The following is a 26,600-nucleotide window of genomic DNA, read 5'->3' on the forward strand; positions in this document are numbered from 1 at the left end:
TAAGCAGTAGTACATAAATTCTTTATTTTTGAAGTTTACTGCACATTTTGAGAGCATGATTTTCCAATATACCCCCAATTTGATTGAGCGAAACATGTTGATCATCTCTCAGCATCCTTATTTGAGCAAGCAAAGGAATAATAAAATCAAACAAAATTCTCTCAAGTGCTTCCTTAGTCGATTCATACTTTTGGTTCTTGCTTGAAACAACTGTTTGCTTGTTGGATTTTTGGTCGGCACCCATATGTGTAGCATGTGAAGCCACTGAAAAGTTTGCAAGAAGAGAATACATGCGTGACATTAGACTATGTTCAGTGCTTGACTCGAGTTGTTTGTTTTTAAAGGAAGTAGCAAGTCCATGAATGAGTAAACGTAAATCCAAATTTGATGTTTCAACACAAGTTCTACTGTTTTTTCTCAACAATGTATCATGTGCATGTTGGAATGCAAACACATCTCCAACACCAAGAATGAGTGAAATACTTGATAAGAATAACAATGCTCGCTGCAAGTTCTCCAAAGCAAATGGAATTTGGCTAGAAGAAGCATACGAGCTAAAATATACAGACTCTAAATCGTTAAACACAAAGGAAAGCATGTCAATGGTGTCTTGTACAAATTTTCTTCTGTTGGCATTTGAAATGTGTGAGGCCAACACTTCAGAAGTGAGCCAAGTGAGAATGGCGGTAAGCATGTTATTCACAGGTTGTTGTGACTCTGTTGGATAACCTTTCACTGCTGTTTGTCTTAAAAGTTTCAGTGGAGAAATGTCATCGGTTAATTTGGCATATTGACATCTCAATAGCAAGTTAACAAGTAATTGGTCACAATTCTCATAGATGTTCGAATGAGTTAGGAGAGTATGATTTGTTAACTTGTTGCAAATCAAGACTAGAGCAAACTCTTCAATCATTTTCATTGCTCTGTCTCCAATTTGGATTGTTATGGAAATTGAAAATGGATTTTTCAGATTATTGGATGGATTGTTTTTGACATTCAATAATTCCAAAGATCGATCAGATACCAAATTGGCAATTTTTTCCTCAATCACAGCAAGTACTTCATCCTCAACATATTTTCTCACACTAGATAGGTTACTTTTCACTTCACACTGATGTAATTTCTTCAATGCAGTGAAAATAATAATTTCATCGATTTGTTTGGTCACAAAAGTAAGCTTAATCCAGTCATCAATTAATGAGCAAGTTCTAGAGGGTGGAAACATGGCAATAAGTTGTGGGAAAAGCTCTGCAATTTCAACCTGCACAGAATTAGATAATGAAAGGAAAGATTGAGCTTCACACAAACTTGACATTGCTGAAATACTATTGGAAGAGGACGTGGTGCCTTGTGCGTCCTTACAGAAGAATCGAATGCAATTCTTTTGTATGTTTTGCGAAATTTGATCAGAGTTGGATGAAGTGGATCTTCTGAAAACATCCATGATTACTTTCGACCATGTAAGCTTGGGAAGTTTTTCCGTCAATAATAAATTATGAAGAGCTGCATTTTCTTGAAGTTTGTCTAACAACGACTCTTCTTTCTCTAACAAGGTCAATTTTTGAACAAAGTACACAACCAAACCGCTCTCGCTTAAATATTTGACAGGAATTCTATCTGCATTTTCTAAAACATTATCCTCAGTCTTGTAAATGCTAGAGAATATTCCAGAAAAGAGTGACGAATATTTTCTAACCTTAATGGAAAGTTTTGGTTCGGTACTTGAGCTTCTGAAAATATCGATGGCCCTACCAGCTAATTTCTTGATAGAGTTCTTTGGTAATAAAATCTTACTAAAGAAGATACTCCTGTATGTGGAAATAGAGAGTGGTCTCTTCTCTGCAGATTGTAATCCAAATACATCGCTGTCATCTGTTTTTGACTTGGAAATTGGTGAGAATAAATCAACACCAAGCATGCATGCTAGGAATAGTAAGCTACCAATTTGATAATGTGATGAATCTCCTTGTGAATATACTTCTTCATATTGTGCAATGGCATTTGTAAATTTTTCTAGATACAATCTTCTGAAATGCTTTCCAGAGTCTTGATCTTCTTCACCTTTTCTGAGAGATTCACACAAGGCACCGAAAAGCAATGACCCATAACCAGCACTTGCATACATGTAGAGTCGGAGATAGGATGATAAATTCTTGCCCTCGAGTTTTTGAAGTAAGCTGTCGTACATGTCAAGATATTCCCTTACTTGTCCCGAGTTAATCTCGTTGCAATGATACAGAGAAAGTACAATTTGTGAGAGTACCATACAGCTTGGAATGCAAATTTCCAATAAATTGGAATCGACACTCTTTGGATCTGCTATAAAGTTTTCAACAACTTGTTGTTCTTTTTTCAACTCATTCAGAATGGTGTTTGCTGCGTCAACTTGTCCAACACGGATGAGAGTATCTGTTACTTGTGCAATTCCGAACAATAAATTTGATTTTTGCTTCCAGTTAAAGTTGAAATGTTTGACATTTTTAAACGCATTGATGTGTTTCAGCTTATCGTCCTCTGATTGAAGTTCAAATAATTGTCTATCGTCACCAAAGCATAAACTATACAAGTTATTTGCAATGTAGTGTAAGAGATGCAATCCTTTTTCATAATTATCTGACTTGGATAAGCAAAGATTTTTAGCAATAATACCCAATGCTATAGCAGGCGATGCTGATGAAATGTCTTGACTGGAGTTTTCATTCACCATTCCATGAAGTTGAGATACCAAAATTTTGGTCAAATCATACAACTGAGAAAATATGTGAATTTCAAATGAAGCACTTGCGAGTACCATGTTGCAAGCATACTTGATGTCTTCTTGGGTTTCGCTCGAAGACGATAACTTCTTTCTGACAATCTCAATAATCTTCAACACGTGATGGTGAGCATTGATTGGAAGCGCCAAACATAATCCTGCAAGTGCCAAAATATAATTTCCAGTCGTAGAAGGTACTGTACTCTGATCAATACTGGTTTTGAGGTTTGAAAAGACAGCTGTAAAAGCGTCATCAAAATGAGTGTGTGAATCTTTGTCTTTGAAAGATTCAACAGCAGTAAAGAAATAGTCACGAGACATGGAGAAGAAACCTTGAGTAAGAATCAACTGGGAAAAGAAGTCCTCTGGGCTGCTACCAACAACAATGTCCATAGCAAGCTCGTTCAGCAGTCTTTTAAATGCTTCAGTCTCTGGAATTGGAGGTTTTGCCTTTGCTAAATTTCCTTGCCATAACACAGCAGGAGCTGTGACTTGCATATTCTTCTTACTTTCATATTGCTTCAGCACAAAGTCAGCTAATGCATCAAATTTCTCAAATGATGTGAGACCAATAGACTGAGTGCTGGCCTTTTTATCCTTTGAAACGATAGAAGTGTTTCTTGGTTTTCGTAATTCTGCCTTTAGGACATGTTGAATCATTGGTGTAGCAGCGAGCAAGACATCGTTCGAAGTCTCTACTTGCAGTCTCTCTATTAAAACAGCACATAGATTCAGCAACCATCCACGTCTAATTTCTTGTTTTGCAAAGATATTTTCTTCTCGTTGCTCTAGAACTTCAGATCCTATTTGTTGAGGTACGTCTTCATCGTCACTCTCCTCAGTTTTCATGGCATAAAGCATTACATGCAAAGGATACATGCTCAAAGTTGTAAATGCAGCCAATCTAACTTGTTCGTTTTCATCTCGTGTATGATTCCATAATGTATCAATCACTTCTTTGACTTCATGTTTATGTGGAGAGTCATAGTCAACAAATAAATTGTACTCATCATCTTCTCTAGCCTTTTTTTGATTTTCCGTCATGTTATCAAAAGAAATAGGTTCAACTGAGCATTGGAAGAATTGGCACATTTCCTTCCTCACTTCGAAACTGTGCTCTGCATTTGCCAATATGTTTTGTTGAATGACTTTATACCAAACCGTGTAAAAGTCTACCACATGGCTCTTGCAAAGAATTGTAATTGCTTTAAGTGCGTACCCAAGAACGGTAGCGTTATTTTCTTGGCATAACATTCGAGTAATTAATGGCAACAATTCAGCTCCCTTATCAATCTTCAGAGTGCAAATTTCGTAAGTAGAGCAGGCTAAGGCCAATCGGGTTTCAATGTCAAAGTTTGATAAATGGTCATAATTTTCAATCTGTACGATCTGGTTATTAGAATCACTTTGAATGTACTTGGAAAAGGAGAATAAAAAACCTTTCAGTTTTGTGAAAAACTTCTCATTTTGTTTCCACAATTCGGTGAATAGTCTGATGACTGTGGGCAATAAATCCTTGTTATACATCATATTACTAAGAATTTTCACGATTGGGGTGACATTAACGTCATTTTTGGCTCCCAGTTTTGGTAATGCCTTCATAAGAGCAATTTTGGATGATACGTTGGTTTCTTTTGGTAATTCATAAAATATTAATGGTTGTAACAGTATACCTCCCTTCAACGTTATGATTTCAGTTGTTAGAGATTCAATGGTTTTTACAACTTGAATTCTAATCCTCTCCATATTGCAAAATTCGTGCCTTGATAACAAGAAAAGAAGTCCAATAGTACTGCACACATATGTAGCGTTGTCAATCGCTTCAGAATCTCGTGGAATGAGGCTAATCACAGAATCTAGCCACTGAGAAATAAAATTTTCGTTGACATAAACCTGCTCATTGCTTTGGTGTATCATTTTGGCCATTAACCTGTAGTGGCAAGATAACATGGATGCTTCATATCGTTGAAAAACTGGTAAAATGTCACAAAGTTTGGATAGAATGCTATCGGCTTGAGCTTCTTGCTCGTCCTCGGCATTTTGGTTTTCATCGCGAGTTACATCTAGAGTGAATTTTCCTTTGATGAAAGACTCAATTTTCTGTATCGATCTAAAAGCAACGGACCTATTTTCTTCAGTTCCGCTTGTTGCTGTATGCAATAATACGACCATAGGGTATAATAAATTGGTAATAACGACCACCATAAAAGAGCAACCTCCAAATGAGCTATTTCGGTGATTACTGTCTAAGCTGTTGAAAAATTCTTCAAAGTCTTCTAAATTTTCTGTGAGTAAATTTACAAGCTCTTTCAGTATCCTCATCCATGAATCAATTTCTATTTCGGTTTCAGAATTAACAATCGAGTTGCATATCATGGGTATAAATTCGACAAAGTGTTCCAAACTATCCTTGCAAATATCAAATAAATAATTAAAATACATTTCTATGTCCACCTGGTGATGATTCATCTCGACATACAAAGACATAAAGTGTCGATACACCATGGATCTAACAAAAGAAATCTGTTCGAATTCATTACCAAGCGCGCTCAAATATGATTCACAAAAGTCTGAATCTTCTTCCTCTAGTGTAGCAAAAATCGAATCAAACTGTAACACTAGATCAAGCACAGTTTTTAGCGGTGACAGACATGCTGTTACAACATCAGAATTAACATCAACTCCAAACGAAGGCAAAAAGTGAACTATATATAATACCATTGAATACGCTTGCTTCAACAAGCTGGCTTTGAGTTTTTGCTCTTCATCTGTTACTGCGTCAAGGGATAGTGCTTTCTGAGTTTTGAAAAGAATGACCGCTCTCAACTCATTCAAAAGCTTCAGCTTTAAGTGGGTTGAGCTCATCGTATCTGTTCGCAATATTGTTCCACTGCCATTGATATTACTCGAAATGGGCTTATCAGAGAGCAAGCCATCATCTTCTTCCTGTTGTTGATACCTAATTTCATTGGTCTCAACAGTGTGAAATAAGTGTCTATTGGTGAGAATATGACAAAACAGAGGAGAGAAAAACCTAAACAATTTAGCAAATTGGTATTCCGAGTTGGTCAAGTATGAGAATAGTTGATTCAAAATTTCAACAAGACATTCGTTGCGATTCTGAATTAGCATTATCAACGGTGAACCAGCTGTTCCCGATGTTAAATTCATACAGAGCCGTGTGACTTCCTTTGATCCCTTTGGTTGGTGATGGCTGTCATTATGATGATCTGACATGAATTTACCTAGATAAATTGCAACAACCGATCGTGTTAAATGTGGAATTAAAGCAGGATGAATTTGAATAGCAAACTTCAAGAGCTGCTCAACAACATTTTGAACTGGAATATCCTTAATTTGATGATGACTCTTTACATCCAATTCCGTAAATATTTGTACCAAAACATCAAGCGAACAAGTAGCCACAGCCCGATTTGATTTTTTACTCTTAACATAAGAAACCAACAATTGAACAATATCATTTGCCATCGATGGAGGTGTATTTGGATTTTTAATCTCATTGTACAATCCAAGAATCGCTTGTCTCTGAACAATGATTTCCCGAGAAGCAAGTTTTTCTTTGACGGCGTTCGCGAGAGCAAGGCTTTGCTTGTTTGCTGCGTTTTGCATTTTTTCAATTCAGAGTTGCCGGAGTGTGGCTTAGGAGTGAAACCTCTGGTGAGTGTTCTACGCTCTGATCCTGGAGTTCCGCAAAGTCTAATATTTAAATTCAGAAAAAATACTTTTATCATTACAACCGTGATGAAATAATTGAACATCATCACAGCCATAGAAGCTATCTTTTTTGAACATCATCATATAATTACCATATTCCAATTACAACACAATCATCATGAAAGAAAGACAGTATTTCTTGAATGATCTTCCTCAAGAGATGATGGTTGAAATTTGTGAGTTTTTGTCGTTGCGAGTCTTGCTAAGCGATACGTGGATGATATTGCTGAGACATGCTTTTATGAATCTTGAAAATAATGATAACCATTCCTCTTCATCGGATTTCATAGAATTACATTTAAGAAATATTGTGATCAAACATTTTGCAGCTTGTTCTTTGGAGAAGCCTGTCTCACTGATTACTATTTTGTTGACAATATTTCGCTCTACATCTCAAGATCTTGGTCATTTGGGACTTCAGATTCCAACACCCACCTCAAGTCTTATTTACAGAAAAATGGGTGAGGATGTGTGTCAATTTTTGCAATTTCCAACAGATACATTTATTGGAATCGAATCTTTATATGAATCTGAAACACAAGTCTTACCTGCTATTGCTAAATTACCTTGTTTAAGGTTACAGAAAATATTTAAATTTATTACACAGAACAATTATATTTATTTACTTAACTCAGCGCAACCATACAAGCTGCAAACATCTGTAAAGAATCAACTATCAAAAGTGTATTTACCTTTCGAAGTGGACTGGTGTTTCTACAATGATTCCACATTATCTGAAACAAGTTTATTTAGAATTTTGAATTTAAACACAAATCGCTATGCAACTCCAAAACGAATACGAGGACAACTTTCAATGAATAATCACAATTTAACGATTAAACACCTTCACAAAAAGGATGTTGAAAGCACAACACAGAGTGTCAATCTCCCATCCATAGCCTTTTACCAATTTATGGGTCTCATTCAAACATCAGTAGGATGTTCTTCTTTATCAATGAACGAATCACTGTTGCAACACTACTGGTTTCCATGCCATCACCCAAACTCCACAATTATTTGTGATTTAGAAAGAAAGTCTTACCTGATGTCCAATGTTATGGAGCTCACAGAAGATACACCCTCCCATAAGTGGTTTTCTTTCAGTTCTACAACCTTACTCAAACCATTTGCAAAATTATTTTCAGTTGTGAACAGTTATTTCGGATTCGTTCATGTGCTAGATCATATGAGTTCCATTGATAACATTATTTGTTCCTGCACTCCGTTCACAAACAAAATTACTGCAAGAATTTTTCCATCGACCTTCATTTTCCCTTCTATTAATTTAATTTTAATTTCTGCTCTATGTTACTTGTTGTATTCCTGGAATTTATTGTTGAACTGGTCCTTTAGCAGAGATTTCTATCAACGAAATAATTTTTCCATCCTTTCCATAATTCTCTTTTCTGTATTGGATTTATTTTCTACTTATGGATATCCTTTCAAGAGTATTATAGCTTGGTATTGGGGTTATTTTGGTGAGCAACACATCACCTTTGTTGAAACCTATTGTAATTTTTATATCATTTCACACCTCGTCAAGACCTTTGTAAATTTACTTTTTCGACATTACCGTCAAAAAGATTACGTCTTTACCCTATCAAAGGCACCTAATTCTAGAGGAGCTTTTTCACCTCGAAATTCAAACAATCTTCAACACTGACTCTGTTTATTCAAACAACTCGAGTCTTGTCTTCCATTAAACAACACATTAAATTCAATTTTTAATTTAAAAAAAATGAATGTTCGCCGAGCCAACATCACCGATTTGTTTTTAATGCAAAATTGCAACCTGAGTTGCCTTCCCGAAAATTACCAAATGAAATATTACTTGTATCATGCTCTTTCATGGCCTCAATGTGAGTTTATTGCAGAGGATCGTCCAGGTCATTTGGTCGGATATGTTCTTTCTAAAATGGAAGAAGAATATGATGAACAAACAGATTATCCTCATGGACATATTACTAGTCTTTCCGTGCTCCGATCGCATAGAAAGCTTGGTATGGCTAAACGCTTGATGAATCTTGCTCAGTCATCCATGCAAGAGAGTTTTGATGCTGCCTATGCAAGTCTACACGTACGAAAGAGTAACAGTGCAGCCATATCGCTATATCACAATACTCTAGGATTTGAAGAACACGATATTGAGAAGGAATATTATGCAGATAAAGAGGATGCTTTGGATATGAGGAAAAAGTTTAGGCCCGATGTTGATTTCAACAAGAAAAAACAAGTCCCGAAGAAAAAGAAAAAGTAGATGTGATGATGTGGAAGACCTTGTTGTTGTCATTGCTTTGGTGATGATATTTATTGCTTTAATGCCAGAAATTTGGAGGAAATAAAGAAGGACAACAACAAGTTTTTAACTGAAATTTAGAGGGAAACTCTTGTTAATACATTATTGATGTGTGACAATGTAAGAATATCACCTCATGCAAAATCTTGATCTTTGGTTAGCTCACCATCATGCATGACATTTTCTCATTCATCAACACTACTACTCGATCGCATGGTCACAATTGCACAATCACTAAAACCTTCAGGATGTGAAACTGTTTTCAATAACAATGCTCGAAATCTAAAAATTGACTTGAATGGATCATTTCGATTGTCTTTGTGATAAATTGTGTATTGCCATCCTGCGCTTGCAATATCATTTGGAGGATGCCTGAAATTCTTGAATTGAGATTTGTAATTAAATTTGTAAATTTTTGGGTTGGTATGAATACAAAGGCTGGGTGTGAACGCTTCAACGACTTCCCCCACCATGAAAACGTCATCATTGTCTTTGTTGACATTAATAATAGCAAGGTTGTTTAAGATACTTGGAACAACTTAAAACGTATGAAACCACTTACTGTTTCGGACCCATGAGCCACGAGAGGAGCATCCAATTTCAACAGCAAAACCAAAATCGAACGCTATTTTAGAAAGAACACTTCCTGTATCTGTGGTATTAAAAGTAGTCTAAATTCCCAACAATGGAAAATTAACAACGTCACAAATTATTGAACCAATTCCATTTCTCTCAAAATGACTTACCTGATTTAGTACATTATATCCACAACTGTACACAGTTCCATTACTTAACAGGACGAGCGTATGATAAAATCCACATTTCACATCCACAATGGATGCTTCAAATTTAAATGGAATCTTATCAAAAGTATCAAACGAATGTCCTCCAAAAACATTAAAAGTATCTGCTCCTCGACAATACAAGGTAGAACGTGAGGCCAATATCACTCCACTACCACAACAAGCTCCACAAACAATAGTATCTTCAATTGGATCTTTCAATTCTTCTCCATTCACAAAAATTTTTCCTTTTTGAGAAAGTACAACATAATGAGTCGATAATGGACCTGTGATAAAAGTTTTGATAAAATCCTTCTCTGAATCTGTGAAAAATTGTTTCACCTTAATTTCAGTACTATTCAAATTTTGATACTCAAAAATTGCAATTTCCGTTCTCTTTGAATTCACAGCATAGATTCGATCAATATTCATATAAAATTCAGAAATAGCTCCAATTTTCTTTGAAAGATCATATTCAAAGATTGTGGCATTCAATTCAGATAATGGTTTGGGTTGTGATTCTTCAGAAAGATCAGAAGCATAACCTAAAATATTTGTAGGACCTTTGCTTTTAGCAAGTGATGGCACAGAAGCATGAGCACATACTTCTGCCAATGCATGATCGGGAGTGACAAAGAAGAAAAATCGATCACCCGCGAGTACTTGATTGTATCGAAGTTTAGGAATGACGTAACGAGTGAATTGAGAAGTACTTGCTACTTGAAAATCTTGATGATCCAAGGAAACAGAGTTGTTGTATGGATGATGATGCACCGATTCGGAACCAATAATTATTAATATGAGATCATCCTCATGGTATACTTACTGGTGGCCGAGAAATTTGTGGCCAGAAATACTGTGCTCGCATCCTCCTCTAACGATGGATGATTGTAGTACGTGATGGGACTTGGCTGATTTTGAACCATTTTTTTTGTAAGAGAGATTTGCTCAACAATGGGATCGTTGGTCATTATTATCTGAGGTCAGTGACTGTAACCATATAACAATCACTTAGAGAGGTATTAGTCAAAGCAGTGTGATACAAGGTCGTGTGAAATTCTAATTTCACAGAAGGCAATCTTCCATGACCTGGTAAAAAACAGACAAATGCATCATTCAGTAAGGTGCATGATTTTCCTCCAAAGATGATCATGTGGTAATCTTTAGTGACGATGCATGACGTCCCAGCTCGACTGATAGGTGTCTCATTGTAATCCACAAATAAGATTGAACCTTTGCTTTGAAATTTTCCTCCGACTGTGTAGTTACGATTTTGCAATCGAATCCATGTTTTGGTACTAAGGCAAAACTGATAGATGTAATCGAGATAGGAATGTCGAAAGTTGTATCCTCCATAAATAAATAAATAATCCGAGAGATCGTTCAACATGAATGAAATGTGCTCAAATCTTTCAACAGGTACAAAACCATGCATGTCGACAGCAATCCAAATCCTGTGTGAAATATCAAATTTCCACAATTCTTGAAATAATTTGGCTCTTGAATTGTCAACATTTTAAATTCGTGATTCCTTATTTATGGAGATTATAAAAAACCTACCCTCTCCTTATTCCTCCAAACATGTATAACGAATTCTCTTTTCTTGAATATACACAAGAATGAAAGCATCTAGGTTCTGGATAATCCTGTGCTTCCTCACGCGAACTTGTGTAATCACTACCAGATTGGTCTTCATTTCGATCTTGCCACAAGCAAGTCATGGTTTGAGTATCAATATCATACTCCCACACATCCATCAAACAATGTGAAAGGAATGTCATTCCACCCACTATGTATAATTTCTCGTCACCTGCTGAGGCGACCATGGTATGCCGTGAACGTTCTTTCACATATTCAACTCGTTTCACATTCAAGTAAAATAATTGTTGGGTCACTTGGTAATTAATTTTAAAGAACTTGCTATGGGTGAAATCAAAGCAATAGAGTTCATTGTTGAATTGCGTGTTCTGGGAACTATAGCCTCCAAATATGTACATTTGATTGTGGAGATATGTGGTTTCATTATTTTCTTGAGAGGGTATGAAATCGTTTTGTCCCATAATATTTTCAAAACGTTTAAATCGTCTTGGAGTAAGGCTAACCATGACAGAACAATGTTCCATTCGAGGAGATGGCCAAACCTGATTTGAATTGGTTGGATAAATCTCGGTCCATGAACGTGACGGAATGTCAAACCTCCAAAAATCATTTTGTGATTCATTTCCCTCTTCCACAAATCCTCCAAACACATACATGGCTATTTTCCACATTTCATAACCGTTAACAAATTATTAAAATTCACAGAGAATAATATTATGTTCATTATTTCCAATAATTAATTCTCTAGCTTCTTGAAAGCCTTTCCATTCAAACATACCATCTTCTTTAGCACTATACACAGCGGTATGTCTAAACCTTCGATCAGGGCGAGTTGCAAATCCCGATTCATCAAAAACGTCCTCTACATCATCTTGTAATTTATTCCAAAAACAAATTTCAATTTCTTCATTCTTTTTCGTTTCCGATTCATTGGTTTTTACTTTCCGAGAATTTAAATAAAATTCATACAATGAATAACTAGGTTCTTCCTCCTCTTCATGGTTTTCTTGATCGTTTGTATGTTCATAAATTGAAGACATTTTTTCTTATATTCTGTTTTCTTGTCCAACAAGGCAAAAGTCTCAACATGGAATATGGAGCATTGGATTCAACATAACTTTTCCAGGTCATTAAGCAAATATATAAGAAATCAAACATTTTCTAATTCAATTGTCTTGACAATATAACGGATTGCTCTCTGAAAAGGGTTCAATCACATCCAACTGCACTCCTTCAATCCTTACCTGTACCTCCGTTTCTCCTCCTTCTACACTTCTCCCTTGAACGATTCTTCTTCATTCCCTTTCGTCCAATTTTCAAAAAACAAAGTCCACCAAAGTCCTCCTTACCAACGTGGTGAACACTGTAGAAAGCGAACTTGCTGCAAGTTTCTGTCGTTTTTTTTCTCAACCAAACTAAAAAAAAAATCCCATCCTTGTTTCGGTGTTTGAACTTTATCATCGTCATCATCGGGATTCTATTCGTTCGTTAGTACCAAGTTCCTTCCCCCTCCCAAAAGAAAGCTAACTGTACCAGTAGAAGAAGGGTAGCAGTAGTGAAAAACAACTAGACACTCCTTTTACCGATCATCACCCTCCCTCCTAGTCATCCACCACATCCCGATGAATAACATTTCAAGCATGAAAGGCTATCATCATCAACATAACCATGAAGGTAATCATAACAATCAACAACACCCATCATCTGCTGTACAATCTTTATTGAATTCTTCCCAAATATCTCACGCTGATTTTGAATGTCCATTATGCTTACAATTATTATATGATCCTATCGGATTTCATTGTGGACATTCCTTTTGTAAATTCTGTATAGAACGTTTATTGGCATCGAATGGAGCAATGAGTGCCTGTCCATGTTGCAGAGCTCCATTTTGTGATTCATCAAATGACACTCAATTAGTGACATTGAATAATATTAGGCCGCTTTTGGCATTGAAGAAGGTTTTACCTCTTCTTTTTGGTGATGAATACAAGAACAGAGGAGAGGAAGTGGAACGAGAGCGACAGCACTTTTTACAAACTGTCACAATACGTAAGAAGATTTATATTGGTAATTTACATGCATTAATGAACCATAGAAGTGATCAAAATATTCACAAGTGGACGTTTTTCGTTCGAATGGACGAGCAAGACAAGATTGAAAATTACATTGAATCAGTAGAAGTGAAATTACATCCAACTTTTAAACCCTCTAGGTTATTACTTAAAACTCCGCCTTTTGAATTGACTAGGTATGGCTGGGGATATTTCACAATCGGTGTAAAAATAACATTTAAGGATTATTTAAACAAGCCTCCTTTCATAACGAGTCACACGCTATCTTTTGACGGCAATGGTGACATGGCATCAGTGGAAATGGACTTTTTAATAAGTCGAAGTAACATGGATGGATTAACGTCTGCATTACCAGCGACATCCACAAACACCACTGATATGAATGACGAGGAGGATTAAGCCTTAACTAATTTCACACCTTTTCATCCGCGTTCATGTCATCAATAAAATCACTTGATTACATTCAACCGTACACAATCTCATACGCAATCAAAATCATTGGAACCAAATAAGTTCGAGTAGCTACAAGAACTAAATCAGTGTGCCATGCTGCTTGTTAAAATCCATTTTAGAACACTCTCGTTTGTTTGTTGCCACTGACAAAGCAGTCTCACAAAAAATGTCATCACACACCCAAACCACCACGAAAATCGATATTCCATCACCCACTCTCGTGACCCTTCCCCAAAAATTCTTCCTTGGCATCAAGAGAAACCATGTGAGTTTGGTGAGTGGAAATTTCGGAGAGTGGATTCAAGAAACCTACCGTCAAGCCATTGAAGCCATTCCTCAACTTGAGTACAAAGCACAAACCTCCATTCCGATCGCATTCTATCATCGTTTTGGCAGTCATGAAGATGTGGATTTGGAGAATGCCATCTTTGTAGATTTGAATGAATTGGGAGTGAGTGTACAACAAGTAAAAGAAAAACTCAAAGAATTGAACCACAATGCCAAGAACAAGATGGAAATTAATTCCATTGAAAATGGTGAATACTTGACATTGAGATTTGTAGGTCCTTACGACATGTTGGAACAAGTTTGGTCCAAGTTTATGAAAAGCATGGAAGAGTTGCAATATGAAATGGCTGGTCCTTGTTGGGAAGAGTATTGGAATTCTCCAACAGAGGTGAAGAGTCCAAATGAATTGATTACTGTGTTGTATCAAAAGGTGGCACCAAAGAAAAAGTAAATCATGATTACACTTGTGGCTTTACTATATCGTTGTGTTTGGATTCTCATACAAGCACGTTCATGAAGTGTCAGATCTGTGTCAACAAACACTCAGCTTCTTGGCATACTGTAAATACACATTTCAAAAAATCTTCAATGATCGTTGGCCTTTTCTTGCAAGACAGTTCTGAGCAGAGTCTAGAGAATTCACCCATCACGTCGTCCTTAATAGTTCCTACTTTGTTCTTCTCAATTTCCTTACGTAATAACTCATCTTTTTCAATGATTGATATAGATATTTCGAAAATAGAAACAATCCATGTCAAACATTGATACTTCTAAATAAATTTATCAAGGTAACTCTGAAAAAGTATCTTTAGCTCTTGATTAAAAGGAAATAATTTTTGCCATGTATTCACAAGACGAAGCTAAAATACATGGCAAAAATTATATACAAAATATCTTGGATTGGAGGAGAGGAAAATAGCTGTCCTCATCGCAACATTCTGTTTTATAAGACATTTGTTTGAATGGTGAGCAAACAAAACTCCGTTCCTTTTGCAATACTCTTGCACAATCACGGGTCTCGTAACAAATACCCCACAATGGGCATAACAAAAGCAAGCTCAAGGGTTTCCCTTATTTGATTCCCTCAAGTCAAAAGAGAAACAAGCGACAATCTCATTATAATAAATCCAATCTTCTTACTTTTGCTTTTGCTTCATCATGTCTTTCAAACGGGCCAGAAATAACCACCCCTTAAAGGAACGAAGAAACTTAAAAAAAAAATTCACTGCCTATGACTTGCAAAATGGCTCAAACACATGTAACCACTGATTCGTTGGAAAACGGATTTAATTTTTCATCTGTTCATCAACTAAGTTCTGTATATTCTTGCAAGGGGACATGTAATACATTGTTTATTAATATTACCTCTTTCCTTTATCGAGGCTTCTTACGGTGTTGTTTGAAACAAGATCCGTCCCTTGGAGCTCTGTATCGCAGAGCTTTTGTTGCATCTCTTGCTTGTGTTGCCCTTACATGGAGTTTTCCTCTTTCCGTTTTGACCCAGTTTTGGTATGGAGGTGAAAGATGTACTCCATTAATATCCTCAAGAAATGTTTCCTCTACCTCAACAGTCTACATTAGAACACCTCAACAAGTCTTCGTTTCATGTACATTACACCAGTTTGTCTTTTTTGGAGCTTCCTTCTTGGCATCCTCTGCTTTTGTTTACTTATTCTTTATTCCTTCTGATAACACATGTTTCCTCCTACCCTCGTTGAACGAGTATCTTAAACAAGCCATCAGAAATGGAACTAGTCCTGGCCAATGGAACACAGTGCTCTTGCACAATTTTGTGTTTGAGGAGAGATTTTACAAGTACCTCCTCTTCGTGATAGGTGTCTGTTTTTGTATCTGTGGAATGAACGGTGCAATGATCGTTTCAATTATTGCTTTGAAAATTTTCCAATTTTCTAATAGTGCATGGTGTGTCTCCGTTTATGGAAGCCTGTTGTGTATTGTAATAGCATTCTTATTCTCTTGTATTGCGAGACGAAAGTTGTTGAATGAGTATGGAAACCCAAGAAATTTGAGGAACGAATTGATGTCAATGGTTAATCAAGGTACTGAGGAATATGACGACGCTGCTGTAACTAAAAGCAGTTATGATGAGTTTATAACAGAAAAAGACAATTCCGTATTAGTTGCATGGAAAGCTGAAGATGGGATGAATGAACTTCGTTTTGTTCCTGTTTTTGTATCAGAAATTTGTACGTACCTTAAAGGCACCACTTTTCAAACAAGGGGGAATATTAACAACGGGGTAGAGGAATAATAAAGTTGGATCAAATGGTTTCAGCACAGTTTTCGAAAATATGGAAATAAACACCAACAACCTGCAAGGTCTTCGTTCAAGGCGTTGTAATGTTTCAAAGTGGAAGAGAACCAAGCCTTTGGTCTGTGCTCACACGTTGAAGGTCGTGAGTAAAATTCATTTGAGTGAGAAAGGTGGGTCAGTATTAACATTGACGTATCTCTTGGAAGATTGATGTTACGTTCACCATTCTCATCGTCATTACGATTATTGCTAAAAAGCAACATTGGGAAATAATATCAAATTTGTTGTTGTATCGAGTTTGGAAAGACTGTGCTCGGGTGAGGTAACGCCATGCAAATCAAGAGAGAAGGTAAACTTGTTTGGATTCACTTTGGAAGGGTGATGAGGATACAACAATTATTACATCTTTCTTGTTTTGTCGCTATGGGTGATGACGGATTGATGCATCATTATCAATAAATAATTTGGAGGAGCCTTGAAAACAACCAATCTTGGGAATCAACATTTTCAAACTGTGCGTTCTCAAGAATTTTGTGAGTTCAATTCTGATCTTTGCTCTTGTTTCATCACTTGATCCATTTCATACATGAAGACACTTGCCCGGTGTCTAAAAGTTTAATTAATTGCTTACGAGGTGCTTTATACATCTTGAAGGGGTGATTGAATAATCATTCATTTAATAGTACAAAATATTAACAACGAACAAGGTAAACAACATCAAACCATGTTCCTACTTGTTAAGTCCATCCTTTAAAAGTAATTTCTCCATCTTTTCATCAAATTCTTTTAGGAGATTATCTTTGGCTTGTTTCTCTTTTCTAGTTGAGATGTATCCATTGACTCCTTCACGAATGATCAGTTCAGTTTCCAAGGAAATGGTTTGATCCACACTGGATTGAATGAATTTGGATTTGAATTGGATAGAACTTCTGTTATGTTGTAACATATCGTCGTCCACAGCTTCAAAAATTAACAATGAATCTAATAAAACAGTTCCAGACTCTGTTTGAATAACCATCTTGATATTCTTACATTCTATATTTGAAATAATTGACAATTCTGAACAGAAATTGGCCAAATATTCAACATTTGAGTTTTCATTGGCAATGTTAAAAACAATTTCACAATTGTTCAAATTATCGAGTTGTAATATGGTAATTTTGTGAGCACAATTAGCTCCGACCACAATTTTGGTATGATCACATTTCATGACTTCTACAAATCCTGTAGTGATAGAATTCACATTAAAAGTGAGTGTGGAATTATTATTTCCATCAAGAATAATTTTCATGCATCGGTCTCCCGTCAATGTGATGTTGGCATGATTGCTGTTGGTGACATAGAGCAAGTCGTTGGATTGGAAAGAGTTTTCTTCAACGGTGGAATTGTTGTGGGTGATGAGTTGTTGAGTTCTTCTTGAAAATGGTGATTGTGGAATGAATGTCATTTTTTTTAAAGTGACAGGTGTGAGAAAAATAATCAAAATGAGATACAGCGAACGGGAATCGAACCCATGACCTTAAGCGTGTTAGGCTTACGATCTAACCAACTGATCTACCGCTGCTTACAATAACTAAAACTGAACTCTATTTAACTACATATTGAATTTTCATAGCTACGGCGGCCATCAAAATTTCCTAGGATTCCCAAGAACCCTTCATGACCAGGTTTCCCTTGCTTTGGTTGTGCTTGCGTACTTGGTTGTTTTTTCACAATTTTTTTATAAATAATAAAAACAAAAATGAGAAAGTCCATCATCACTGCTTCACGAACATTCACTTCATCACTCAGAGCATCCACAACAACAATCCAATGCTCTCTCTTTCATACATCAAACAGATCCAACTCCTTCAATTTTGCGGATGAGGACGTAAAAATTCAAACAGTGTTCAAACCCGAACACGCACAAAAGATCGTTAATTGGGCGTATGATGGTGCTTGGGATAAAATTGCTGACTTTAAAAAGGAATTAGAAGGAAAGAAGTCATATGGCAATGAAGCTTTGGAATGTGCTGAAACCAAAGACTACAAGAGACTAGTTTCTCTCAAACAATACTTTGATGCCAATGATTTATTGGAAATTGATGATGTTGTTAAATTCATTGTGGCTTTCGGAAAGCTTGGTAGTGTACCTGATGCTGAAGTTGTCTATGAGTATTATCTCCAAAAGAAGGCAGGAACTGATAGAGAGGTCGTTTGTTTACGAAACGCCATGTTGTTTGCATATCTCGAAAATGGAGAAGAAGAGAGGGCTCAAAACTTTTTTGTCAATTATCCTGTTGCACCAACAGTGGCTACCTATGATTTAGTTATGAAACATTCTTGGAAGAATTATCCAACCAAAGTGTACGATCACCTCAGAGTGCTTACAGGAATTGCTGGTGCCTCGTCCTCATCACAATAGATGGTTCAATTCAAAGAAATTGATACCAATATTTAAGATACATTTATCTTCAACTTACTCCACGCTGATACTCGGAATTAATTCCACTTTTTAGACAACCATTAATTGGCATTTTGTGTGGTTGTGCTTAATAAATGCTGTGTACTGTGACTCCAGGTATTGGATGTTTTTAACATAAGTGATGCAAGAAAACTTTTCAAAGAGCAGCTCTATGTGTTTTCGAATGAATTGAAAAAAAAAGGGTGTGACAAAAATAAATTACAAAAAAAAAAAAGCGCAGAACCTTGCAGGAGAACCAGAAGAACATCTGCGCAATTTTTTTGAAAGCACCATCAGGATTAATCTTCTTTTCATCAAAAGATACTATTGATTTCAAAAGTTTTGGAGATCTCTTTCTGTCGACTTGTATTATTGTTCGGACAGTAATTTGAATCGACAAAGATTTTGTTTTTTTTTCAATCATAACCACAGCATCCCCATCGACACACCACCAACGACACTTCATCATCATCATGTCCGCCTTGAGCAATCACGAAAAACTGGTCGCTGAAGTCTATCGCTCCATAGTCAATGAAGTTACTCAAAATATTCAAGATATTTTCATTGAGGAAGGCTACAGCACCGACATCATTGCCGAATTAAAAAAGTTGTGGATTCAGAACATTGAGGAGAGTGGTGCTGTTCCAGCTTGGAATAACAATGGAACCACCACAACTTTGGGAAGTAGCAGCAGTGGTGGTGGAGGAGGAGTCTCCTCACGAGCCACTGGTAGTACTTCATCAAGAAGAGCCACAGCTTCCACCGGAGAAGGAGGAACAAGAAGAGGAGCCAGACAACAACAAACCTCAACAGCAGCGGCAGCCTCCTCTTCTACCATGGCCTCCCAACCCAGTGCTACACAAGACAACAACATTCCTACATTACCTATTTCATCCCATCAACAACCTCAATTACCAACAGCAAGTAGTAGTAGTAGCTCCAGCAACATGACCATTCCTCGGTTTATGAATGATCATGGTTCTCAACAGCCACCTCAACTTCCACCTCCCTTGCTTCCAACAACCACGATGCACGGAGGTACCAATACATCATCCTCGTATCTCCCTCCACCTCTCATGCATGAGATGGGCACTCCAGTTTTACCTCCGCCTGCTTCAACTCCTTTATTTATGGGACCACCTTCAGCCACAACACCATTACAGCATCAATATCCACCTCAAACACCTACACTTCCAACCATTAGTCCCTATACTACTGGAAGTAGTGTTAGTAGCAGCAATTTTCAAACACTTCCATCTTCTGCCTACTCGCCAAGCCCTGTAATGCCTCCTCTCGTATTCAAACCTCAACAAAGCCTTACTTCACCTCCAGGTTTGCCAATTCATACACCAACATTACCATCACCAGCCTCAACCACCACAGGGCTACCTTCCACACCACTTTCATCGCTTTCGGGAATGACTCGTCCTCATTCAACTGCTAATTCTTCCTCTGCAACGTCCACAACCACACCAGGAGGAGTATCTTCTAACTATTATGCATTACCTGAAACAACGACAACAACCCCTTTATCATCCACTTCAGGAAGATCTGGACCACCTCCTTCACAGTATTATCATCAAACCTCAAACTTTTTACTGAATCAACCTCCACCCTCTCTTCCTTCATTGGATTCTCTTGGAAGACCGGAAAGTTTCATGCCACCTGTGAATTATGGAAATAGATCATCTCAGACCAATCTCGCTCGACCTCCACTTCCATTTCACAGTAATCCTCTTCATGTCAATTCTCAACCACCTCAAATGCCTCCCCTTAATTTTAATCCAATGATGACGCTTCCACCAGTGAGTGCCTTGCAAAACTTTACTCCTCCTCCAAGCATATCTGCATCAACTTCACAGGAAGGGACCAAAAGAATTAGATTGGAGCAAGGCGATCATACTGGGTCCTCCTCGACAACTAATATTAGGCAATATGATGGAGCTGGCGATGATGAAGACGATGACGACGATGATGGAGACGACGATGAAGAAGAGGAAGATGGAGACGATGAATCAGGCGATAAGCATGCAAATGGAGACGACCAAGAATTGGGCTCTGAAGACGATGTCGAAGAAGAGAAGGTTCCTGAAGACATTCCTAACATCATCTTAGCTCAGTACGAAAAAGTTACCAGACATAAAAGTAGATGGAAATGCACGTTGAAGAGCGGTGTCGTCCACATGAAAGGTAAAGACTTTTTATTCAACAGGCTCACTGGAGATTTTGAATGGAAATAAATTTACACTTCTTTGAATGATCGTCATCCTCAATTTATGCAATTGGCTCCTTAATTTGAAAATACGGATAATAATTTACTTTAAAATTTCATGAAATCTTCTTGACTGGTTGTGATGTTAATGTACTCTCTTACTATGTCGAATACTTGTTTACCGGTAAATCGACCCAATCCTCCTTTGGCATACACTTCGTCAAAAGACTGCACAGTGTCAGCAAGCTCTGGATGCTTTTCCAAATTCAAATAGTTCGCAGAAATAATTAATGGGACAGGTTCAAAACTGTGATCCAAATAGTAGCAGGGTGTTGTGTGATCTCCTGTCACGATAAAAACAGCTCTTTGTTTTCGTTTCTCAAACTCTTGCATTAACATTCCAATCATTTGATCTGATTTTTCAATAAATTCTTTTTTAAGGTTGAAATTTCCATCATGGCCAGTATCATCAACTGCCTTAATGTGGCAAAATCCAAAATTATACTTGTTTTCATTTCCTGGCTCGTCCTCTCCCAGTAAATACTTCAAAAATCCAGAACCTTTCTTTTGGAGATTAGTTCTGTAATCACCTGTAGCTCCTTCTACCTTTTTAAGATCCATTCCAATACTCTTGCCAAGACCAGCGATAATAGCAGTTGGAGCAACCATAACAGGTCGTAAACCTGGATGTCTCACAGAAAAAGGTGGAACGTCAATGCAAACGCCACATCCTCTCAATAAAATAATGTTGGCCTCATTCTTTCCTTCTTTTTTTCGTTGCTTGTTAATATCATGATGTACAAGTTGTTCATAAATAAAATGTGACAAATCATTCACCAAGTTGCTTGTTCTTTGGGCATTTTCCAATTCTTTTCCTTTCAGACCTTTGACAGGTTCGCATTTTACAAGTTCCAAATTATCAACAAGTGGATCTGTACCTGTAATATCTCCACTCAAGTTTTTACCAGAAACTTTCACACCACATCGATGCTCGGTGGCATATTTCACAGAGACAATACAATCATGATTGGCATTAAATCCTCCTTCTTCACATCTTTTTTCAATGTAATCACAAAGTATTGGGCCAATATCTTCAAAATGACGGTCTGCTCTTCTCAATTCAACAATGTTTGTTTGTGGGTTCCAAGTAGCAAAATTAGATTTAAAAGCAATATCTCCAGGGCTCATGTCTAAACCTGCTCCAATGGTTTCGAAACTTCCTCTTCCTTTGTAGTGACTTTGAAAAGGTTTGCAAAGTCGAGATTGGCAAAAAAGTTCACGAAAATATGTAACCAGCAAGGGGTTTTAAACAATATTGAAGTTGATCTTCAATACTTACAGTCGTGGTTCATAACCGAAAATGCTCATATGTGCTGTATCAGATCCACATGCTAAGCCTGGTTGGACAGGATCCATAAGGCCATTCATTCCCGTTTCTTCAAATGACATCATTATTGGTTATTAATTAATATTGTGTGGTCATTGTGGTATTTACGAATTATTGTACGGAAACATGATGATCACAATGAAATATTGCAAAACAGAGTTCCGAAGAAAATATATTCATAATATCAATAACATTTTAATCCTTCATTGTCGAGCTGTTGATCCAAGACACACTTACTGGCTAATAAATCCATATTCGGAGTATGGGCACTTTGCAATGTCGTCTTTCCATCCAAACGCTTGGAATTAACCTCTCCGATACCATCAATCATTACAAAACATATTTTAATCTTCTTCTCGTCCACTGCATAGAAATTGTCATTGGGTGGTTGTGTACTGTTGTTGTTGTTGTGTATTGGTGATAATGATGAGTCCTCACAAGAAAACATTTTTTCTTAATTTTATTATCAAAAATAAATGATCAAAGCCCTCTCCATTTCTAGTTTGGACTTCAAACATGAAGACGAGTGTTTAATATCACAGAAAACAACCCCAAACATCAAACCTCAGACCTATCAATATTCGCTTAAAGAAGAAGACCCTTTAGATTTGAGAGCTACATTTGAAACGTTTGGCATTATTAAGCAAAAAACAACATTAGTCTTTCTTGCCCGAGAAATCCCGAAATTTAATGTACGCATCAAGAACTTCTCCAAGAATTAATTGAGGAGCATGCTGTCATTGAAATTGTCCTATGATGAAATGACATTGCTGTTTTTAATTTTAAAACCCATACCTACAAACGAGCAAACAATAACTGGCATGAAGTTGGGTAAAAAAGTGATACCAGCTCTTTACTTCAAAAATTTATTTGCTCGTGGTTGCCTCCAAGAATAGTCAGCAACAGAATGAGGAATTTTCCAATGGCATTTGGGATTACACTTCATGAATAGGAGAAAGAAGACATATTCAGCGTTCATGCCTTCAACCCAAACAAACTCCCCATAAAAAATTTCATTGTAAACTTCTAGTCAACTTGAATTTTTGAAAGAAAAACAATTTTCGTTGTTGAAAAAAATATGCAAATCTTCGTCAAAACTTTAACCGGTAAGACGATCACTCTCGAAGTGGGTAAGTTTGGAAATTGCTGTTGTGTTGGTATTAACGAAAGATACTTGCTGCTAATCAGAGTCTAACGACACCATCGAGAACGTGAAGTCAAAGATCCAAGACAAGGAAGGCATCCCTCCAGACCAACAAAGATTGATCTTTGCTGGTAAGCAATTGGAGGACGGCAGAACATTGTCTGACTACAATATTCAAAAGGAATCCACTCTTCACTTGGTCTTGAGATTGAGAGGTGGTAAGAAGAAGAAGAGAAAAAAGAAGAACTATAAGTCACCAAAGAAGGCTGCTCACAAGCACAAGAACGTTCCTCTCCTTCCTATTGAAAAGAAGTACTACGAAGTTACCAACGACGGAAAGGTTGTCTGTAACAGAAGAACCTGTCCAAAGTGTGGTCCAGGTGTTTTGATGGCTGCCCACGAAGATAGACAATACTGCGGAAAGTGCCACATTGTCTTCTTGATCCAAAAGAAGAAGTAAATGTTTTTGACTCCTAAATAAAAACTTATAAATTCAAAAAACGTTTTCTCTTGTAATTCAATGTGCCTGGCTTGAAGACGCAGTTATGATCCAAAAAATGTTGAGCAATGAAGATGATAGGCTCATGATTGTGGAAGCTATTTGGGACTACAATGAATTCTTTCAACAACGATTTCATGGAGCAATCACCCACAAGAGGACCGACTTGGAAACAATGAACTGTCCACGTTCTTGTTTGCACGATCAGACTATGGAGCTAAATAGCAATGATGAAAACGCTGATGACAAACAAGCAAGACAACAACAAAATTTGGCAATTTCGGAATTGTTTTTCTATGCATATTCCCACAAGTACATACGCACCCAGCTCAAAGAATCATTATCTACAATTTCATCTTTTGGAGATAATCCTATTTGTAACAGTTGTGCTGATGATAATGAAACTTCCAATGCTTCAAAACAAGAAATAGAAAGAGAGGTCCATCGAATTTTTACGCATCAAGATTCATTTACATTGCCTCTTCTCGAAAAGGTGGTGAAATCGAACAAAATTGTATGCATGTTTCTTCCTATTTTCAATACGAATAGCGTTCTATTTAATGAATGCTTCATTGAAAGATTGAAAGCGAATTACTCGACAATATTTGATATTTATTGTACAAGGGAGACAGGAATGGTTTATATGATGAAAGATTCAAATTTGATCGAAAGAAACAACCAGAATCAACAAGAAATGTTGCATGATTGCAATTCGTTTTACAGACAACAATTGAAAATGATGAAAGAGAACTATGAATGGAGAGTTATTGAGGATCACAATGTTTCTGCCTCTGTCTGTAACAACGACAAAAAAACAACAAATTTTAGAGTTTTTGCACAAATTTCTCCTCAACTAATTCTAAAGACAGCCACAGACTCGTTCAATGATTTTTGTCACTTTTATTCAATTGCTGCAGAGTTTGCTACAGGAATGTATTTAACAGAGAGTAGTATAAAAGCATTAAGCAGAGTGTATTCAAATCAAATTGAGAAGGAGAGACGAGGGGAATTTCCAGTAATATCGGATCATGTGATTATTATTGAGAATGGAAAAGCAGCAAGTATTGGAATGATTGTATATTCTAAAGCACTAAATGAACGATTACAAAACAATGGGATTGCGACATCAAACGACCACCATGATTATGCGAGTATATATTCAATAGCAACCAGGGAAAAATTCAGAGGAAAAGGTTATGCCACCATGATTGTCATCACATTGCTGGAACTTGCAAAAAGGAGGGGATACACCAAAGTTATTTTGCACGCATCAGAGCAAGGGTGTGGGCTTTATTCAAAGCTTGGATTTGAAAAGAAAATGCAAATAGATGTTTGTTCTGTTGCCTTACTGTCCACAGAAAAGTAGCATACTCGAAATGAAACTGGGGCAATGTATACATGTTACTTGTCGTTAATTGAATTCGTTGTGACGTTGGTGGACGAAGATACTGAAGACAAACTGGAATTATTATTATCTTTCGGTAAATGCAGAGATTTCAGGGTCTCCAGTTCAGATTTTAAGCTTTCCAATAGAATCGGTTTGTACATCACTGAGTCAAACCCAGATTTACAAAGCATTTCCTTAGTTTCCCAAGTATTAGCTGTGACTGCCAAGATTAAGGTATTGGATTTTACCGAATGATTCCTTATCATTTCACACGACTCTTTTCCTGATACATATGGCATAAGCAAGTCCATAAATATGATATCATATCTATCAATATTTTGCTTATATTTTTCAAAGGCTTCTAGTCCGTTCTCCGCTTGATCAATCTCTTCAAAGCCTACCATTTTCAATAACTTTGACAACACTTTTCTATTGATAGTGTTGTCATCCACCACTAGTGCAGTCTTAAAGTTCAAACTCTTTTTTCCTTCCTTAATCGAAACGTGTTTTTTAGTCGAAGATCGTTGCTGAAAGACAAAGCTGTCATCTTTCTCCAAGAACTTCATGTCTCTGCTAATCATTTCATTGAGTGCTTGTATGAGCACATCCAGCAAATCTCCCACTCTGAGTGGTCTGGTTAGATATCTTAGTGAGGAAGAACGCTTAGAAAAACCTCTGTTCGATATGGGTACATACACAGTTTTCTTACGGAGAGACCGGAAGGTTTGGTGAAGAGTTTCATGCATTTCATCCTCATAGAAAACTAAAATTATATTTCCAGATGTGTTACTGGAGTCTAGAGTAATAGATGGGCTATCAAATTGATACAAAGAAGCATAAGGGAAAATCATTTTGAGGTAATCGTGTAAGACCTTCTTTGAAGTGATATTTTGATCCACTATGAAAATATTCAATCGTTCCACTTTAAGATCTGCAATTGTTTGAAGTTGGTCCTTGATGCTCTGATTTGAAAAAGCAGCGGTAATATCATCAGATTTCACCAATGGTAACACAACCGAGATTGAGGTGCCTTTGTTAAGTTGGCTTTGAACACCAATTTTTCCATGCATTGCGTCTACAAAGCTCTTTGAAATACTTAGCCCTAGTCCGTTTCGATCAGAGAAAGTTGAAGAGGCAATTTCGTTCTTTTTAGATTGTGACGCGGAATATTTCGAATAGTACTGTTCAAAATTAGGGCAATTGGAAACTTGTTCGATCGTTTGGAATGGCTTGAATAAGGTCTTCATGTTTTCTTCTGAAATGCCAACTC

General features: G+C 36.9%; 15 protein-coding genes across 15 annotated transcripts; 9 read left to right on the forward strand and 6 right to left on the reverse strand.

The window, feature by feature from the left end:
• Positions 1 to 22: 22 nt before the first annotated feature.
• Positions 23 to 6,385, reverse strand: C9374_000785 (uncharacterized protein; the record flags this gene model as incomplete). The annotated part of the gene is made up of 1 exon (XM_044697860.1): positions 23 to 6,385. The coding sequence occupies one exon, from the start codon at positions 6,383 to 6,385 to the stop codon at positions 23 to 25; it is 6,363 nt and encodes a 2,120-aa protein (XP_044551927.1).
• A 223-nt stretch (positions 6,386 to 6,608) lies between these two features.
• C9374_000786 (uncharacterized protein) lies at positions 6,609 to 8,153 on the forward strand (the record flags this gene model as incomplete). The annotated part of the gene is made up of 1 exon (XM_044697871.1): positions 6,609 to 8,153. One exon carries the CDS (start codon positions 6,609 to 6,611, stop codon positions 8,151 to 8,153), a length of 1,545 nt encoding a protein of 514 aa, XP_044551928.1.
• A 75-nt stretch (positions 8,154 to 8,228) lies between these two features.
• On the forward strand, positions 8,229 to 8,747 carry C9374_000787 (uncharacterized protein; the record flags this gene model as incomplete). Its single annotated transcript, XM_044697882.1, has 1 exon — positions 8,229 to 8,747. The coding sequence occupies one exon, from the start codon at positions 8,229 to 8,231 to the stop codon at positions 8,745 to 8,747; it is 519 nt and encodes a 172-aa protein (XP_044551929.1).
• Positions 8,748 to 8,971: 224 nt separating this feature from the next.
• C9374_000788 (uncharacterized protein) lies at positions 8,972 to 10,494 on the reverse strand (the record flags this gene model as incomplete). The annotated part of the gene is made up of 4 exons (XM_044697893.1): positions 8,972 to 9,276; positions 9,349 to 9,457; positions 9,533 to 10,296; positions 10,395 to 10,494. 4 exons carry the CDS (start codon positions 10,492 to 10,494, stop codon positions 8,972 to 8,974), a joined length of 1,278 nt encoding a protein of 425 aa, XP_044551930.1.
• Positions 10,495 to 10,541: 47 nt separating this feature from the next.
• On the reverse strand, positions 10,542 to 12,207 carry C9374_000789 (uncharacterized protein; the record flags this gene model as incomplete). The annotated part of the gene is made up of 3 exons (XM_044697904.1): positions 10,542 to 11,067; positions 11,129 to 11,825; positions 11,946 to 12,207. The coding sequence occupies 3 exons, from the start codon at positions 12,205 to 12,207 to the stop codon at positions 10,542 to 10,544; spliced, it is 1,485 nt and encodes a 494-aa protein (XP_044551931.1).
• Positions 12,208 to 12,789: 582 nt separating this feature from the next.
• C9374_000790 (uncharacterized protein) lies at positions 12,790 to 13,641 on the forward strand (the record flags this gene model as incomplete). The annotated part of the gene is made up of 1 exon (XM_044697916.1): positions 12,790 to 13,641. One exon carries the CDS (start codon positions 12,790 to 12,792, stop codon positions 13,639 to 13,641), a length of 852 nt encoding a protein of 283 aa, XP_044551932.1.
• Positions 13,642 to 13,861: 220 nt separating this feature from the next.
• Positions 13,862 to 14,434, forward strand: C9374_000791 (uncharacterized protein; the record flags this gene model as incomplete). Its single annotated transcript, XM_044697927.1, has 1 exon — positions 13,862 to 14,434. The coding sequence occupies one exon, from the start codon at positions 13,862 to 13,864 to the stop codon at positions 14,432 to 14,434; it is 573 nt and encodes a 190-aa protein (XP_044551933.1).
• A 792-nt stretch (positions 14,435 to 15,226) lies between these two features.
• On the forward strand, positions 15,227 to 16,255 carry C9374_000792 (uncharacterized protein; the record flags this gene model as incomplete). Its single annotated transcript, XM_044697938.1, has 1 exon — positions 15,227 to 16,255. The coding sequence occupies one exon, from the start codon at positions 15,227 to 15,229 to the stop codon at positions 16,253 to 16,255; it is 1,029 nt and encodes a 342-aa protein (XP_044551934.1).
• Positions 16,256 to 16,988: 733 nt separating this feature from the next.
• C9374_000793 (uncharacterized protein) lies at positions 16,989 to 17,705 on the reverse strand (the record flags this gene model as incomplete). The annotated part of the gene is made up of 1 exon (XM_044697949.1): positions 16,989 to 17,705. The coding sequence occupies one exon, from the start codon at positions 17,703 to 17,705 to the stop codon at positions 16,989 to 16,991; it is 717 nt and encodes a 238-aa protein (XP_044551935.1).
• Positions 17,706 to 17,999: 294 nt separating this feature from the next.
• Positions 18,000 to 18,662, forward strand: C9374_000794 (uncharacterized protein; the record flags this gene model as incomplete). The annotated part of the gene is made up of 1 exon (XM_044697960.1): positions 18,000 to 18,662. The coding sequence occupies one exon, from the start codon at positions 18,000 to 18,002 to the stop codon at positions 18,660 to 18,662; it is 663 nt and encodes a 220-aa protein (XP_044551936.1).
• A 512-nt stretch (positions 18,663 to 19,174) lies between these two features.
• On the forward strand, positions 19,175 to 20,941 carry C9374_000795 (uncharacterized protein; the record flags this gene model as incomplete). Its single annotated transcript, XM_044697971.1, has 1 exon — positions 19,175 to 20,941. The coding sequence occupies one exon, from the start codon at positions 19,175 to 19,177 to the stop codon at positions 20,939 to 20,941; it is 1,767 nt and encodes a 588-aa protein (XP_044551937.1).
• An 80-nt stretch (positions 20,942 to 21,021) lies between these two features.
• Positions 21,022 to 22,748, reverse strand: C9374_000796 (uncharacterized protein; the record flags this gene model as incomplete). The annotated part of the gene is made up of 3 exons (XM_044697982.1): positions 21,022 to 22,150; positions 22,253 to 22,349; positions 22,538 to 22,748. The coding sequence occupies 3 exons, from the start codon at positions 22,746 to 22,748 to the stop codon at positions 21,022 to 21,024; spliced, it is 1,437 nt and encodes a 478-aa protein (XP_044551938.1).
• Positions 22,749 to 23,378: 630 nt separating this feature from the next.
• On the forward strand, positions 23,379 to 23,904 carry C9374_000797 (uncharacterized protein; the record flags this gene model as incomplete). Its single annotated transcript, XM_044697993.1, has 2 exons — positions 23,379 to 23,430; positions 23,489 to 23,904. 2 exons carry the CDS (start codon positions 23,379 to 23,381, stop codon positions 23,902 to 23,904), a joined length of 468 nt encoding a protein of 155 aa, XP_044551939.1.
• A 97-nt stretch (positions 23,905 to 24,001) lies between these two features.
• On the forward strand, positions 24,002 to 25,309 carry C9374_000798 (uncharacterized protein; the record flags this gene model as incomplete). Its single annotated transcript, XM_044698004.1, has 1 exon — positions 24,002 to 25,309. The coding sequence occupies one exon, from the start codon at positions 24,002 to 24,004 to the stop codon at positions 25,307 to 25,309; it is 1,308 nt and encodes a 435-aa protein (XP_044551940.1).
• A 35-nt stretch (positions 25,310 to 25,344) lies between these two features.
• Positions 25,345 to 26,577, reverse strand: C9374_000799 (uncharacterized protein; the record flags this gene model as incomplete). The annotated part of the gene is made up of 1 exon (XM_044698015.1): positions 25,345 to 26,577. One exon carries the CDS (start codon positions 26,575 to 26,577, stop codon positions 25,345 to 25,347), a length of 1,233 nt encoding a protein of 410 aa, XP_044551941.1.
• Positions 26,578 to 26,600: the final 23 nt, after the last annotated feature.

The sequence above is a fragment of the Naegleria lovaniensis genome, assembly GCF_003324165.1.
Source record: "Naegleria lovaniensis strain ATCC 30569 chromosome Unknown tig011, whole genome shotgun sequence".
In the NCBI taxonomy this organism is placed as follows: domain Eukaryota; phylum Heterolobosea; class Eutetramitea; order Acrasida; family Naegleriidae; genus Naegleria; species Naegleria lovaniensis.